This window comes from Haliotis asinina, chromosome 13, assembly GCF_037392515.1.
Source record: "Haliotis asinina isolate JCU_RB_2024 chromosome 13, JCU_Hal_asi_v2, whole genome shotgun sequence".
Classification (NCBI taxonomy): Eukaryota; Metazoa; Mollusca; class Gastropoda; order Lepetellida; family Haliotidae; genus Haliotis; species Haliotis asinina.
Window position 1 is genome coordinate 1,076,312 of NC_090292.1, and position 17,004 is coordinate 1,093,315.

The 17,004-nt window shown below is 42.0% G+C and overlaps 1 protein-coding gene across 1 annotated transcript in view; it reads left to right on the forward strand.

Moving 5' to 3' along the window:
• LOC137260313 (ankyrin repeat and protein kinase domain-containing protein 1-like) overlaps positions 1-17,004 on the forward strand; it is a 136,814-nt gene that overhangs the window by 19,954 nt on the left and 99,856 nt on the right. Inside the window, exons 3-4 of the mRNA XM_067797993.1 lie at positions 345-431; positions 782-1,181. Coding sequence (XP_067654094.1) covers positions 345-431; positions 782-1,181 — 487 coding nt within the window. The remainder of the gene's footprint in view (positions 1-344; positions 432-781; positions 1,182-17,004) is intronic.

A 17,004-nucleotide genomic window follows, 5' to 3' on the forward strand; every position in this document is an offset into this window, starting at 1 on the left:
AAAAGATAGGCACATTTCTTACATTTGGCCTAGGACTAATACCTGGATATTGTGATTTGGGGGTTAAATTCGACGTTCGGGTCTGAATAACAGGATTTCACACTGTAAAAACTAAATTTATTCATTGTAACCTTTCTCTGCACAGACACGCGATCTTACAAAGAATTGTCTCGATTAAATTGAACGAAATATATTAAAGGCTTCTCCCATACGATATGTATTTAGATTGAATAATGCATGGTACTGAAAGGCACAACATATGTAGAAAGGCGAAAACTGAGGCCAGTAGTAGAAATGCCTATGTCCTATGAGTAGTTTTCTGAACCTCATATTCCCTGTTTCAGCCTCCACGACTGACGCAAGTGAGGATCTGACACTGAGCAGCACAGTTCCACCAGCGCCAGAGACCACACAAGACTCTGATGCACACGGTAGGTGGGAAAACCCAACAGGCAGGAAGCTCAGTGATGTCGATCAACGTTCATGTTGTCAGTCACAGGATTTCATAAACAAGAGTTCTGCAAGAATACTGCAGAGTGTGACGTTAAACAACAAACAAAACACTGTGACATAAATCAACGTTATATCCAGCCGAACACAAGATAATGCTACAACGTCTGGTTCTAACAGAAAGTTGTGTATTAAACACGCCATCGTTAATTCCAGAAACCACACGTTGTTTAAATATTGTAGCAATGTCCGAGTCACGTATCAACATGATGACGACATTGTAGATGTGAGACAAATATGTCTGGTGTGCATTGTTTACTTTGTGTTACAGCGACTCCATCACCAGCAGCAGGCCGCCGCCTCTACTACGCCAGCAAGGACGGTGACCTGGAGAGAGTGAAGCGGATCCTGTCAGCGGGTCACGTTGACATCAACTATAGAGGAGGATGGTACAGCAGGACACCGGTGATGGCGGCAGCACGGGAGGGACACAGGGATGTGGTGGAGTTCCTGGTGGGTAGAGGGGCTGATGTGTCACTGGTGGACAGGTGGGGTGACAACATCCTCCACTTGGCCTGTGTTGGTGGAGACGTGGAGACGGTGAAGCTGATCCTGGACCTGGACGTTGTTGACGTCAACGCCAGGGACAACTACGGGCGGACAGCGGCCGACATAGCGAGAGGCAATAGACATCAGCGAGTGTTGGATCTCCTGGTGTCACGCGGTGCATCCTGACGTCGGTGTTGGTGTGGACAGAGACGGAGTACATGTCGTTACTGACACCGACGTGGCGTGTGCCGTTCACGTAGTCGTGTGTCGCAGTTCAAGTGATTTCCTTTTTTCTTTCTGAATGTAAATAAACTTTGCTGAATGTATTTTCAGACATTTTGTTATGTTTTGTGTTTGAAATCTCACAGGATCAGGTAAGACAATTGTCAAGGTGAGTGATTGTACGTAAACGTCGCCCATCTTAACATAATTCTGGGTTAATTTTATTAATTTTGTTCAAAGAATATCGCGAATTGTGAAACAGACAACAACAAACTGTTTGTTTACATGTCGCTGCACTCTGTGACCTCAGACTGAACCGAGGTTCACCCAGCTGACGTGGCGCCATTTGTACAGTGACAGTGACGTCACACTGCTGATGACATCACAGTCACACACTGAGGTGCCCGGCCGTGTTGTCAGCCATATAGGAGAGAGAGACTGGCTTCATGCCAGACAACACCAGCGGTACTTGTCAAATACCATGAGGTCGATATCCCTCAACAAAGGAATCTTCACGAGTGGACATGGGTAGCTGATTACTGTTCAATGTAAACAACCTCCAGGGGCATGACATGTGACACTCTTCTGCAGTGACAGTCTTTTCCTAAAAATATAAGCTATAGCCCCAACAACACCTCATACCTAAACGCATTCAACAAGGGTGGTCAAAGATGGATAAGTATAAAAATGTAATAGTAGGAACTAAGAACAAAACTCACCGAGACGGGTGCTTCTTCCAACGACGCCATGTTTAGCTGCGTGAGTTTCCGCTCGACCGACAAATCACGTGAGTGTGTTTCAAGTATTACCGACATTGCTTCCGATAGGGCCGATGCGTTTCTGTTATTACCGCTAAATTACCGATATGACTGCAATTGTTTCGAGAGTGGGCTGCGTTTGTTTACATTTGAGATGCAATTCCTTCAAATTTGCTGTAATTCCTTCAATTACTGAGGGGGGCCTGAATACTGTTTACAGAATTTACATTCAGCTACTATACACACGTCCCTGAATTCCTCAGGAATCTTCAAATCAATGACTGGTGAATAGCTTTGATGCTATTAACCCCTGTATGGTTAATGTGTGTCTTTTCTGACAAGACGTCTACAAATGAACGCTGTGCGAGAACTGAGCATGTGCGGATCTGGGTCCACTTTTACAAAGCTATTGTCGCGCCACGACTGTCGTAAATCTGTTACAGGCTTAGAGAGATTCGAAGCACATCGATAGTTTTGAGAAACTTTCCTTGCGTTTTATCGTCCACACACATACAAGGTCTGTGCGACGATATTGTTTTTCCATGTGTGTGAGCAAACAAAATATTCTCCAGTATCTGGACGCCATAAGTATACTTCTGGTGAATTTGCATGTTTATGTTAATACAATCAATATCTAAGTAAATAACACAGACACAGTCATAGTAAATGCAATGTACTACTGAAAAAGACACGCACCATTTTAGTTAAAGGCATGTCTTGTTTTATGTTTCTTTTCAACCTCGGAGAAAGTCGACAATGGTGTGGTGATTCGTATATTTCTCATCTATTTACAACTAAATGTACCTGCTGGCAAGGTCAACCTTTAGTAGTCAAAAGTGAACGCTTTTTATATTTAGATAGAGTGATGCTGTATCGATCTTCCTTTCGAATCCCTCACCAAATAAGGCCCGTGAATTCAAACATATTTGTATTGTTTTTTATTTTCAGAGTATTGTTGAAATTCACCCCCTTTCACTATGCTTAACCGTGACGTTGCAATATTGTTGCACACCCACTCCCTCGGATGTGTCCAAATGGCGACCGAGGTCGTACTTGTCTCATATTATTGTTATAGGTTTGTAAGTGCAGTGTGTTTTACATTACTGAAATAAACAGATTATTTTTATGGTGTGGTATTTAATTTTGAGGAATACTGTCGTTTTAAAGTGTTAGGTGGTTTTAAAGGGAGGTTGTTCCCCGATGAAAAAGGACACCAAACATTTAAAATTACAGCGTGCGGGGAAAGATATTTTTGTAAGGCCCCGAAATAGTTGTACGCATCACGGAAATAAACAGCCTATCTTTTTGTTGTTAGCTTTAATTTTGAGGAATACTGTCATCTTCAGTAAAGATCGGGTGTGGCTCTTAGTAAAGTGGGTTTTAGTGACAGAGCACGTGTGTGACATGTGAAGTTACTTCAGTACAAATTATGGTCAGGGATTCTCAATGTGTTAGGATGTGTCTTGATCATCAATCAAGACGAATAGCATTTTTAGGACACGTTTTTCTTTGTTCGTGAATGCATGGATAGTTTTCTTCATAAGTATACAATACAAAATACCAAAAATAGCACCTTGTATATGTAGTGATCAGAATAATGTTGTAAGGTTGGTCCAAACGAAGACATTCGTGACTTTTATTTATTTACAGCCTTGAAGAAATTTGGCTACACTGTGATATTATGTCACCATATTGTTTTTCAAACATACCTTTATATAATCAGTAAACACGAAAGTAAATGGTAAAACGCTTTTAACAGACGCGAACCCGACGAATCGTCATACATCGTTGTTTTGTCTGTAACACAGACATAAACATAGTCTATAAAGAAGACAATGTTCCTTTCAAATATATGACATACATATTTCACAAAACCTAGAAATAATTTGCTTCAGTCAATATTGTCAGGTTTACTTATAAGGGTAAATTACGGCTCTGTTAACCTCATTTTTTTCTTGAAAAAACAATTCTTAATATTACACATCGTAGAAACTAAAGCCCGTACAGCAGTTATGCCCACTTAGTTTTCTCTAACACTTGTGTAAAGGTCAAAATCATGGTATACAACGTCTATGTATATACTGTTGAAACGAACAAAACTATCAATGATAAAAATACACACACACCCTATATCGATGTAGGATATGATATTGAATAAATGCGGATACTAAAAATAGTATCTGAAAGACAGGCCAAATATGACAGTGTCATACTGACATTGTACACGGCGTGGTGTGATTGTGTTTACACATGTTCAACCGACCTTCATCTCAAAGAGTCTACATAATATGTACAACAATATACATCGCTACTGACGACAGATGTTAAACAAACAGGCCTAGGGGGTTGACAGACATCAGGAGGATTTTGCGAGGGATTTTCCCTTGATTCTGTTTGTACACAAGTGACGTGATTTAAGCAGTCTGAAGCATTCTGATTATCTGCGTGTTGTTTACGTTTGTCGTTGTGCTTTGTTACAATTACCGTTGTCGCTCTGTCTATAAACATACGTTTGAATTCAGTCCATCATCGTAATGTATTTTTTGACTCCATGTTCTTAATACACGACACTTGTTACGGATGTGCAACTAGAATGCCACTCAAACCAAACCATCTTGATACATGCAAGAAAACGAATTTTTGTACAGTCATGTGGAACCGACGGACCAACGGGTCAGACTATCTTGTGATCACCAGCATGAGCGTCGATCTACTGATTCACCTGCACAGTTCGTTCAGTTTTTCAGTTAGAAGGACACGAAATGAATTTTCCACATTCACCTAGTTATTCTGAATCAAAGGCAGTTATGATTTCTGAGGAGTGCTGCTTACAATTTATGCTGGACTGTAAATTTTGCAAGTGGAAGTAGTTGTGTTCGGTAAACACTGCGTGGTCTAATCAGAGAATGTTAATAACCTTTTCAGGCTTTTTATGACATTGATAGACAACTAGCTTCAATTATTTAATTTATTTGTTGACTTATTATTGACATAAGTGGGTCTTTAGATAGCAGTAGCAGGTTTCACCATACACTAAGGATTGTTTCCTGGCAGTTTTTTAAAATATCGTTATGCTCCAACGTGTAGAACTGAGTGTATTTTGGGGGGTTTCAATTCCAGGAGAATTGAAACTGGATCTCTAACGTCAACAGTTTCTACAAAGCGGCTCGTAGGCTTGGACGTCTCACCATTGGTATCTGCTGGAAATATCTTAGTGTGGGTCAGTTGAAGCAATTGCACCGATCACTGGGACCTGGTTAAATCTTTGTATTGTCTACGAAATGATACTATTGAGAAGAAATATCATGTTAGACTAAACGCAGAATGATTTTGTTTGTTTTTTTTTGTTTGTTTTTTTTGCAGCTGCCGTGACTCTGCTCTGTTATATTACCGCTAGATGTGAAACGACACGAGAAGGTCAGGGATAGAATAGGGCTTTCGCAACCCAGGCTTGCCATAAAAGGCGACTATGCTTGTCATAAAGGCGACTAACGGGATCGGGTGGTGAGGCTCGCTGACTTGGTTGACACGTCATCGTTTCCCATTTGCGCAGCTCGATGCTCATGCTGTTGATAACCGGATTGTCCGGTCCAGATTATTTGCAGACCGCCGCCATGTAGGTGGAATGTTGCTGAGTGCCACGTAAACCTAAAGTGACTCACTCACCCACTAAATGTGAACAGTGCAATTTTTAGCTTATATTCTGTCGTTTTACGTTTATGCAGACATACGGCGACAAAAGCCAGAAATACTGTTAACTTTTTGACATAAGACTAAGGAGAGTAGTCTCGAATCCTTTCCTTTTCCATACTGAAATTCATGGATTCGAAGTGTTTTTCATATGTCCACAGATGTGCTCTCTCAACTGGAAACCATAATTTACAGCAGACGGTTGGTGTTGACTCGCGTAACATCCTGTATGGAATGGATGTTAAACTGTGACATTTGGTAATCAGTAAATGCCAAGATAAAGCCGGGAGGATCCGGGTACTCACACGGGTCAGCCTGTCGATTCATCAAATTCAACAAACGATACATATTACCCTTAAAGTTTCAAATCGCGTCGATTGCGAAACGAGTGTGTAGTGCCTGTTCTTAAACAAAGACAATGCCGGGAATGTTTGAAAAATGTCTTTCAGGCTTTAAAAGCGCATTTATCACACACACGACTCTACCTGGCTGGGCATTGAAGCTCATATGAAAAAAATGCGCTTGAGGGGTGATTTCACAGGAGGAAATTTGACTTTTTTTTTACCAAGATTCGTAAATATTCTAAGTACAAAGTCTGGTTTGAAATATATACTATTCTATTCATAAGCCTTCACCAATTTAATAACGTGAATGATTGTAAAATGTTTGTTGTTTTCCTTAAAAAGATGGAACTCTTTTAGTAGTTATATTTAAAATAATTACGTACAGACGTCTTAATCCAATTCAACTCTCATATGTAATCTTGCTCACCCATGAAAGTTTCACTTCCTGTATGAGCAGTGAACTGGCAACAGATGACTTGCTATATCTGCAAGGTAGAAAGCACAAACTCGATAGCTTTGAAAAAGAGGCAATACGCCGTGCAGTTTATAAACTGTACGAACAAAAATCCCACCGACTTTTACTAAAATGAAAGATGAGATCAAAGATACAATAAATGTCTCGAAAACAACACTTAATGTAGCTCTGGTAGAAATGTGCTTCGGGTACAACAAAAGGGAAGATGATAGAGCTGTGTTTGCAAGAAAGTACAGTCCAGCTTATGTCAGAACAGTTGAAGAATGCCACAATTTGGGGTTTTAAATTATATGCCCTGATGAGACCTGCTGTGATAAAAGTCACGCAACCGATCAGATGTGATTTCCTTGAGATTGTTCCAAGGCGTCAGTGTTACCATCAGGCAAAGGTAGACGCCTGATCATCATGCATCCTGGTGTCCATGGCAAGGGACTGGCAGGGTTTGTGACTGTGTTTTTGAAACAGATAAATCTGATAGCAAAATAAATATTAGAATAGCAGCTTTCACAGCAGCATCGTGATTACTCATATGCCATATTACGTCGAGGTGGTGTGAATGGTACATCGTGGTTACTCATATCCATATTAGGTCAAGGTGGCGTGAATGGTACATCGTGATTACTCATATCCATATTAGGTCGAGGTGGTGTGAATGATACATCGTGGTTACTCATATCCACACTACCTCGAGGTGGCGTGAATGGTACATCGTGATTACTCATATCCATACTAGGTCGAGGTGGCGTGAATGGTACATCGTGATTACTCAAATCCATATTAGGTAGAGGTGGTGTGAATGGTACATCGTGATTACTCATATCCATATTAGATCGAGGTGGCGTGAATGGTACATCGTGATTGATCATATCCGTATCAGGTCGACGTGGTGTGAATGGTACATCGTGGTTACTCATATCCATATTACCTCGAGGTGGCGTGAATGGTACATCGTGATTACTCATATTCATATTAGCTCGAGGTGGCGTGAATGGTACATCGTGGTTATTCATATCCATATTACCTCGAGGTGGCGTGAATGGTACATCGTGGTTACTCATATCCATATTAGATCAAGGTGGCGTGAATGGTACATCGTGGTTATTCATATCCATATTACCTCGAGGTGGCGTGAATGGTACATCGTGGTTACTCACATCCATATTACCTCGAGGTGGTGTGAATGGTACATCGTGGTTACTCATATCCATACTACCTCGAGGTGGTGTGAATGGTACATCGTGGTTACTCATATCCATATTAGATCGAGGTGGCGTGAATGGTACATCGTGGTCACTCCTATCCATATTAGATCGAGGTGGTGTGAATGGTACATCGTGAATACTCATATCCATATTAGATCGAGGTGGTGTCAATGGTACATCGTGATTACTCATATCCATACTAGGTCGAGGTGGCGTGAATGGTACATCGTGATTACTCATATTCATAATAGGTCGAGGTGGTGTGAATGGTACATCGTGAATAGTCATATCCATATTACCTCGAGGTGGTGTGAATGGTACATCGTGATTACTCATATCCATATTAGATCGAGGTGGTGTGAATGGTACATCGTGGTTACTCATATCCATATTACCTCGAGGTGGTGTGAATGGTACATCGTGATTACTGATATCCATATTAAGTCGAGGTGGTGTGAATGGTACATCGTGATTACTCATATCCATATTAGGTCGTGGTGGTGTGAATGGTACATCGTGATTATTCATATCCATATTAGATCGAGGTGGCGTGAATGGTACATCATGATTACTCATACCCGCATCAGGTCGACGTGGTGTGAATGGTACATCGTGGTTACTCATATCCAAATTAGATCGAGGTGATGTGAATGGTACATCGTGATTACTCATATCCATATTAGATCGAGGTGGCGTGAATGGTACATCGTGGTTATTCATATCCATATTACCTCGAGGTGGCGTGAATGGTACATCGTGGTTACTCATATCCATATTAGATCAAGGTGGCGTGAATGGTACATCGTGGTTACTCATATCACTACTACCTCGAGGTGGCGCGAATGGTACATCGTGGATACTCATATCCATATTACCTCGAGGTGGCGTGAATGGTACATCGTGGTTACTCATATCCATATTAGATCGAGGTGGTATGAATGGTACATCGTGGTTACTCATATCCATATTAGATCGAGGTGGTGTGAATGGTACATCGTGGTTACTCATATCCATATTAGGTCAAGGTGGCGTGAATGGTACATCGTGATTACTCATATCCATATTAGATCGAGGTGGCGTGAATGGTACATCGTGATTAATCATATCCGTATCAGGTCGACGTGGTGTGAATGGTACATCGTGGTTACTCATATCCATATTGGATCGAGGTGGCGTGAATGGTACATCGTGATTACTCATATCCATATTAGATCGAGGTGGCGTGAATGGTACATCGTGATTAATCATGTCCGTATCAGGTCGACGTGGTGTGAATGGTACATCGTGGTTACTCATATCCATATTACCTCGAGGTGGCGTGAATGGAACATCGTGATTACTCATATTCATATTAGCTCGAGGTGGCGCGAATGGTACATCGTGGTTACTCACATCCATATTACCTCGAGGTGGCGTGAATGGTGCATCGTGGTTACTTATATCCATACTACCTCGAGGTGGTGTGAATGGTACATCGTGGTTACTCATATCCATATTACATCAAGGTGGCGTGAATGGTACATCGTGGTTACTCATATCCATATTAGATCGAGGTGGTGTGAATGGTACATCGTGATTACTCATATCCATATTAGATCGAGGTGGTGTCAATGGTACATCGTGATTACTGACATCCACATTAGGTCGAGGTGGCGTGAATGGTACATCGTGATTACTCACATCCATATTAGGTCAAGGTGGCGTGAATGGTACATCGTGATTACTCACATCCATATTAGGTCGAGGTGACGTGAATGGTACATCGTGGTTACTCATATACACATTAGATCGAGGTTGTGTGAATGGTACATCGTGATTACTCATATCCATATTAGGTCGAGGTGGTGTGAATGGTACATCGCTTTTACTCATATCCATATTACCTCGAGGTGGTGTGAATGGTACATCGTGGTTACTGATGTCCATATTAAGTCGAGGTGGTGTGAATGGTACATCGTGATTACTCATATCCATATTAGATCGAGGTGGTGTGAATGGTACATCGTGATTATTCATATTCATATTACCTCGAGGTGGCGTGAATGGTACATCGTGATTACTCATATCCATATTAGGTCGAGGTGGTGTGAATGGTACATCCTGGTTACTCATATCCATATTAGATCGAGGTGGCGTGAATGGTACATCGTGATTACTCATGTCCATCCTAGGTGGAGGTGGTGTGAATGGTACATCGTGGTTACTCATATCCAAATTAGATCGAGGTGATGTGAATGGTACATCGTGATTACTCATATCCATATTACCTCGAGGTGGCGTGAATGGTACATCGTGGTTAGTCATATCCATATTTCCTCGAGGTGGCGTGAATGGTACATCGTGGTTACTCATATCCACACTACCCCGAGGTGGCGTGAATGGTACATCGTGATTACTCATATCCATACTAGGTCGAGGTGGCGTGAATGGTACATCGTGATTACTCAAATCCATATTAGGTAGAGGTGGTGTGAATGGTACATCGTGATTACTCATATCCATATTAGATCGAGGTGGCGTGAATGGTACATCGTGATTGATCATATCCGTATCAGGTCGACGTGGTGTGAATGGTACATCGTGGTTACTCATATCCATATTACCTCGAGGTGGCGTGAATGGTACATCGTGATTACTCATATTCATATTAGCTCGAGGTGGCGTGAATGGTACATCGTGGTTATTCATATCCATATTACCTCGAGGTGGCGTGAATGGTACATCGTGGTTACTCATATCCATATTAGATCAAGGTGGCGTGAATGGTACATCGTGGTTATTCATATCCATATTACCTCGAGGTGGCGTGAATGGTACATCGTGGTTACTCACATCCATATTACCTCGAGGTGGTGTGAATGGTACATCGTGGTTACTCATATCCATACTACCTCGAGGTGGTGTGAATGGTACATCGTGGTTACTCATATCCATATTAGATCGAGGTGGCGTGAATGGTACATCGTGGTCACTCATATCCATATTAGATCGAGGTGGTGTGAATGGTACATCGTGAATACTCATATCCATATTAGATCGAGGTGGTGTCAATGGTACATCGTGATTACTCATATCCATACTAGGTCGAGGTGGCGTGAATGGTACATCGTGGTTACTCATATCCATATTACCTCGAGGTGGTGTGAATGGTACATCGTGATTACTGATATCCATATTAAGTCGAGGTGGTGTGAATGGTACATCGTGATTACTCATATCCATATTAGGTCGTGGTGGTGTGAATGGTACATCGTGATTATTCATATCCATATTAGATCGAGGTGGCGTGAATGGTACATCGTGATTACTCATACCCGCATCAGGTCGACGTGGTGTGAATGGTACATCGTGGTTACTCATATCCAAATTAGATCGAGGTGATGTGAATGGTACATCGTGATTACTCATATCCATATTAGATCGAGGTGGCGTGAATGGTACATCGTGGTTATTCATATCCATACTACCTCGAGGTGGTGTGAATGGTACATCGTGGTTACTCATATCCATATTAGATCGAGGTGGCGTGAATGGTACATCGTGGTCACTCCTATCCATATTAGATCGAGGTGGTGTGAATGGTACATCGTGAATACTCATATCCATATTAGATCGAGGTGGTGTCAATGGTACATCGTGATTACTCATATCCATACTAGGTCGAGGTGGCGTGAATGGTACATCGTGATTACTCATATTCATAATAGGTCGAGGTGGTGTGAATGGTACATCGTGAATAGTCATATCCATATTACCTCGAGGTGGTGTGAATGGTACATCGTGATTACTCATATCCATATTAGATCGAGGTGGTGTGAATGGTACATCGTGGTTACTCATATCCATATTACCTCGAGGTGGTGTGAATGGTACATCGTGATTACTGATATCCATATTAAGTCGAGGTGGTGTGAATGGTACATCGTGATTACTCATATCCATATTAGGTCGTGGTGGTGTGAATGGTACATCGTGATTATTCATATCCATATTAGATCGAGGTGGCGTGAATGGTACATCATGATTACTCATACCCGCATCAGGTCGACGTGGTGTGAATGGTACATCGTGGTTACTCATATCCAAATTAGATCGAGGTGATGTGAATGGTACATCGTGATTACTCATATCCATATTAGATCGAGGTGGCGTGAATGGTACATCGTGGTTATTCATATCCATATTACCTCGAGGTGGCGTGAATGGTACATCGTGGTTACTCATATCCATATTAGATCAAGGTGGCGTGAATGGTACATCGTGGTTACTCATATCACTACTACCTCGAGGTGGCGCGAATGGTACATCGTGGATACTCATATCCATATTACCTCGAGGTGGCGTGAATGGTACATCGTGGTTACTCATATCCATATTAGATCGAGGTGGTATGAATGGTACATCGTGGTTACTCATATCCATATTAGATCGAGGTGGTGTGAATGGTACATCGTGGTTACTCATATCCATATTAGGTCAAGGTGGCGTGAATGGTACATCGTGATTACTCATATCCATATTAGATCGAGGTGGCGTGAATGGTACATCGTGATTAATCATATCCGTATCAGGTCGACGTGGTGTGAATGGTACATCGTGGCTACTCATATCCATATTGGATCGAGGTGGCGTGAATGGTACATCGTGATTACTCATATCCATATTAGATCGAGGTGGCGTGAATGGTACATCGTGATTAATCATGTCCGTATCAGGTCGACGTGGTGTGAATGGTACATCGTGGTTACTCATATCCATATTACCTCGAGGTGGCGTGAATGGAACATCGTGATTACTCATATTCATATTAGCTCGAGGTGGCGCGAATGGTACATCGTGGTTACTCACATCCATATTACCTCGAGGTGGCGTGAATGGTGCATCGTGGTTACTTATATCCATACTACCTCGAGGTGGTGTGAATGGTACATCGTGGTTACTCATATCCATATTACATCAAGGTGGCGTGAATGGTACATCGTGGTTACTCATATCCATATTAGATCGAGGTGGTGTGAATGGTACATCGTGATTACTCATATCCATATTAGATCGAGGTGGTGTCAATGGTACATCGTGATTACTGACATCCACATTAGGTCGAGGTGGCGTGAATGGTACATCGTGATTACTCACATCCATATTAGGTCAAGGTGGCGTGAATGGTACATCGTGATTACTCACATCCATATTAGGTCGAGGTGACGTGAATGGTACATCGTGGTTACTCATATACACATTAGATCGAGGTTGTGTGAATGGTACATCGTGATTACTCATATCCATATTAGGTCGAGGTGGTGTGAATGGTACATCGCTTTTACTCATATCCATATTACCTCGAGGTGGTGTGAATGGTACATCGTGGTTACTGATGTCCATATTAAGTCGAGGTGGTGTGAATGGTACATCGTGATTACTCATATCCATATTAGATCGAGGTGGTGTGAATGGTACATCGTGATTATTCATATTCATATTACCTCGAGGTGGCGTGAATGGTACATCGTGATTACTCATATCCATATTAGGTCGAGGTGGTGTGAATGGTACATCCTGGTTACTCATATCCATATTAGATCGAGGTGGCGTGAATGGTACATCGTGATTACTCATGTCCATCCTAGGTGGAGGTGGTGTGAATGGTACATCGTGGTTACTCATATCCAAATTAGATCGAGGTGATGTGAATGGTACATCGTGATTACTCATATCCATATTACCTCGAGGTGGCGTGAATGGTACATCGTGGTTAGTCATATCCATATTTCCTCGAGGTGGCGTGAATGGTACATCGTGGTTACTCATATCCACACTACCCCGAGGTGGCGTGAATGGTACATCGTGATTACTCATATCCATACTAGGTCGAGGTGGCGTGAATGGTACATCGTGATTACTCAAATCCATATTAGGTAGAGGTGGTGTGAATGGTACATCGTGATTACTCATATCCATATTAGATCGAGGTGGCGTGAATGGTACATCGTGATTGATCATATCCGTATCAGGTCGACGTGGTGTGAATGGTACATCGTGGTTACTCATATCCATATTACCTCGAGGTGGCGTGAATGGTACATCGTGATTACTCATATTCATATTAGCTCGAGGTGGCGTGAATGGTACATCGTGGTTATTCATATCCATATTACCTCGAGGTGGCGTGAATGGTACATCGTGGTTACTCATATCCATATTAGATCAAGGTGGCGTGAATGGTACATCGTGGTTATTCATATCCATATTACCTCGAGGTGGCGTGAATGGTACATCGTGGTTACTCACATCCATATTACCTCGAGGTGGTGTGAATGGTACATCGTGGTTACTCATATCCATACTACCTCGAGGTGGTGTGAATGGTACATCGTGGTTACTCATATCCATATTAGATCGAGGTGGCGTGAATGGTACATCGTGGTCACTCATATCCATATTAGATCGAGGTGGTGTGAATGGTACATCGTGAATACTCATATCCATATTAGATCGAGGTGGTGTCAATGGTACATCGTGATTACTCATATCCATACTAGGTCGAGGTGGCGTGAATGGTACATCGTGGTTACTCATATCCATATTACCTCGAGGTGGTGTGAATGGTACATCGTGATTACTGATATCCATATTAAGTCGAGGTGGTGTGAATGGTACATCGTGATTACTCATATCCATATTAGGTCGTGGTGGTGTGAATGGTACATCGTGATTATTCATATCCATATTAGATCGAGGTGGCGTGAATGGTACATCGTGATTACTCATACCCGCATCAGGTCGACGTGGTGTGAATGGTACATCGTGGTTACTCATATCCAAATTAGATCGAGGTGATGTGAATGGTACATCGTGATTACTCATATCCATATTAGATCGAGGTGGCGTGAATGGTACATCGTGGTTATTCATATCCATATTACCTCGAGGTGGCGTGAATGGTACATCGTGGTTACTCATATCCATATTAGATCAAGGTGGCGTGAATGGTACATCGTGGTTACTCATATCACTACTACCTCGAGGTGGCGCGAATGGTACATCGTGGTTACTCATATCCATATTAGATCGAGGTGGTGTGAATGGTACATCGTGGTTACTCATATCCATGTTAGGTCAAGGTGGCGTGAATGGTACATCGTGATTACTCATATCCATATTAGATCGAGGTGGCGTGAATGGTACATCGTGATTAATCATATCCGTATCAGGTCGACGTGGTGTGAATGGTACATCGTGGTTACTCAAATCCATATTAGATCGAGGTGGCGTGAATGGTACATCGTGATTACTCATATCCATATTAGATCGAGGTGGCGTGAATGGTACATCGTGATTAATCATGTCCGTATCAGGTCGACGTGGTGTGAATGGTACATCGTGGTTACTCATATCCATATTACCTCGAGGTGGCGTGAATGGAACATCGTGATTACTCATATTCATATTAGCTCGAGGTGGCGCGAATGGTACATCGTGGTTACTCACATCCATATTACCTCGAGGTGGCGTGAATGGTGCATCGTGGTTACTTATATCCATACTACCTCGAGGTGGTGTGAATGGTACATCGTGGTTACTCATACCCATATTTCATCGAGGTGGCGTGAATGGTACATCGTGGTTACTCATATCCATATTAGATCGAGGTGGTGTGAATGGTACATCGTGATTACTCATATCCATATTAGATCGAGGTGGTGTCAATGGTACATCGTGATTACTGACATCCATATTAGGTCGAGGTGGCGTGAATGGTACATCGTGATTACTCACATCCATATTAGGTCAAGGTGGCGTGAATGGTACATCGTGATTACTCACATCCATATTAGGTCGAGGTGACCTGAATGGTACATCGTGGTTACTCATATACACATTAGATCGAGGTGGTGTGAATGGTACATCGTGATTACTCATATCCATATTAGGTCGAGGTGGTGTGAATGGTACATCGCTTTTACTCATATCCATATTACCTCGAGGTGGTGTGAATGGTACATCGTGGTTACTGATGTCCATATTAAGTCGAGGTGGTGTGAATGGTACATCGTGATTACTCATATCCATATTAGATCGAGGTGGTGTGAATGGTACATCGTGATTATTCATATTCATATTACCTCGAGGTGGCGTGAATGGTACATCGTGATTACTCATATCCATATTAGGTCGAGGTGGTGTGAATGGTACATCGTGGTTACTCATATCCATATTAGATCGAGGTGGCGTGAATGGTACATCGTGATTACTCATGTCCATCCTAGGTAGAGGTGGTGTGAATGGTACATCGTGGTTACTCATATCCAAATTAGATCGAGGTGATGTGAATGGTACATCGTGATTACTCATATCCATATTACCTCGAGGTGGCGTGAATGGTACATCGTGGTTAGTCATATCCATATTTCCTCGAGGTGGCGTGAATGGTACATCGTGGTTACTCATATCCATATTAGATCAATGTGGCGTGAATGGTACATCGTGGTTACTCATATCCATATTAGATCGAGGTGGCGTGAATGGTACATCGTGGTTACTCATATCCATATTAGATCGAGGTGGCGTGAATGGTACATCGTGGTTACTCATATCCATACTACCTCGAGGTGGTGTGAATGGTACATCGTGGTTACTCATACCCATATTAGATCGAGGTGGCGTGAATGGTACATCGTGGTTACTCATATACATATTAGATCGAGGTGGTGTGAATGGTACATCGTGATTACTCATATCCATATTAGATCGAGGTGGTGTGAATGGTACATCGTGATTACTGATATCCATATTAGGTCGAGGTGGCGTGAATGGTACATCGTGATTACTGAAATCGATATTAGATCGAGGTGATGTGAATGGTACATCGTGGTTACTCACATCCATATTAGATCGAGTTGATGTGAATGGTACAGCATGATTACTCATATCCATATTAGATCGAGGTGGTGTGAATGGTACATCGTGATTACTTATGTTTATATTAGATCGAATTGGCGTGAATGGTACATCGTGATTACTCATATCCATATTAGGTCGAGGTGGCGTCAATGGTACATCGTGATTAGTCATATTGATAGTAGGTCGAGGTGGTGTGAATGGTACATCGTGATTACTGATATCCATATTAAGTCGAGGTGGTGTGAATGGTACATCGTGATTACTCATATCCATATTAGATCGAGGTGGCGTGAATGGTACATCGTGGTTACTCATATACATATTAGATCGAGGTGGTGTGAATGGTACATCGTGATTACTCATATCCATATTAGATCGAGGTGGTGTGAATGGTACATCGTGATTACTGATAT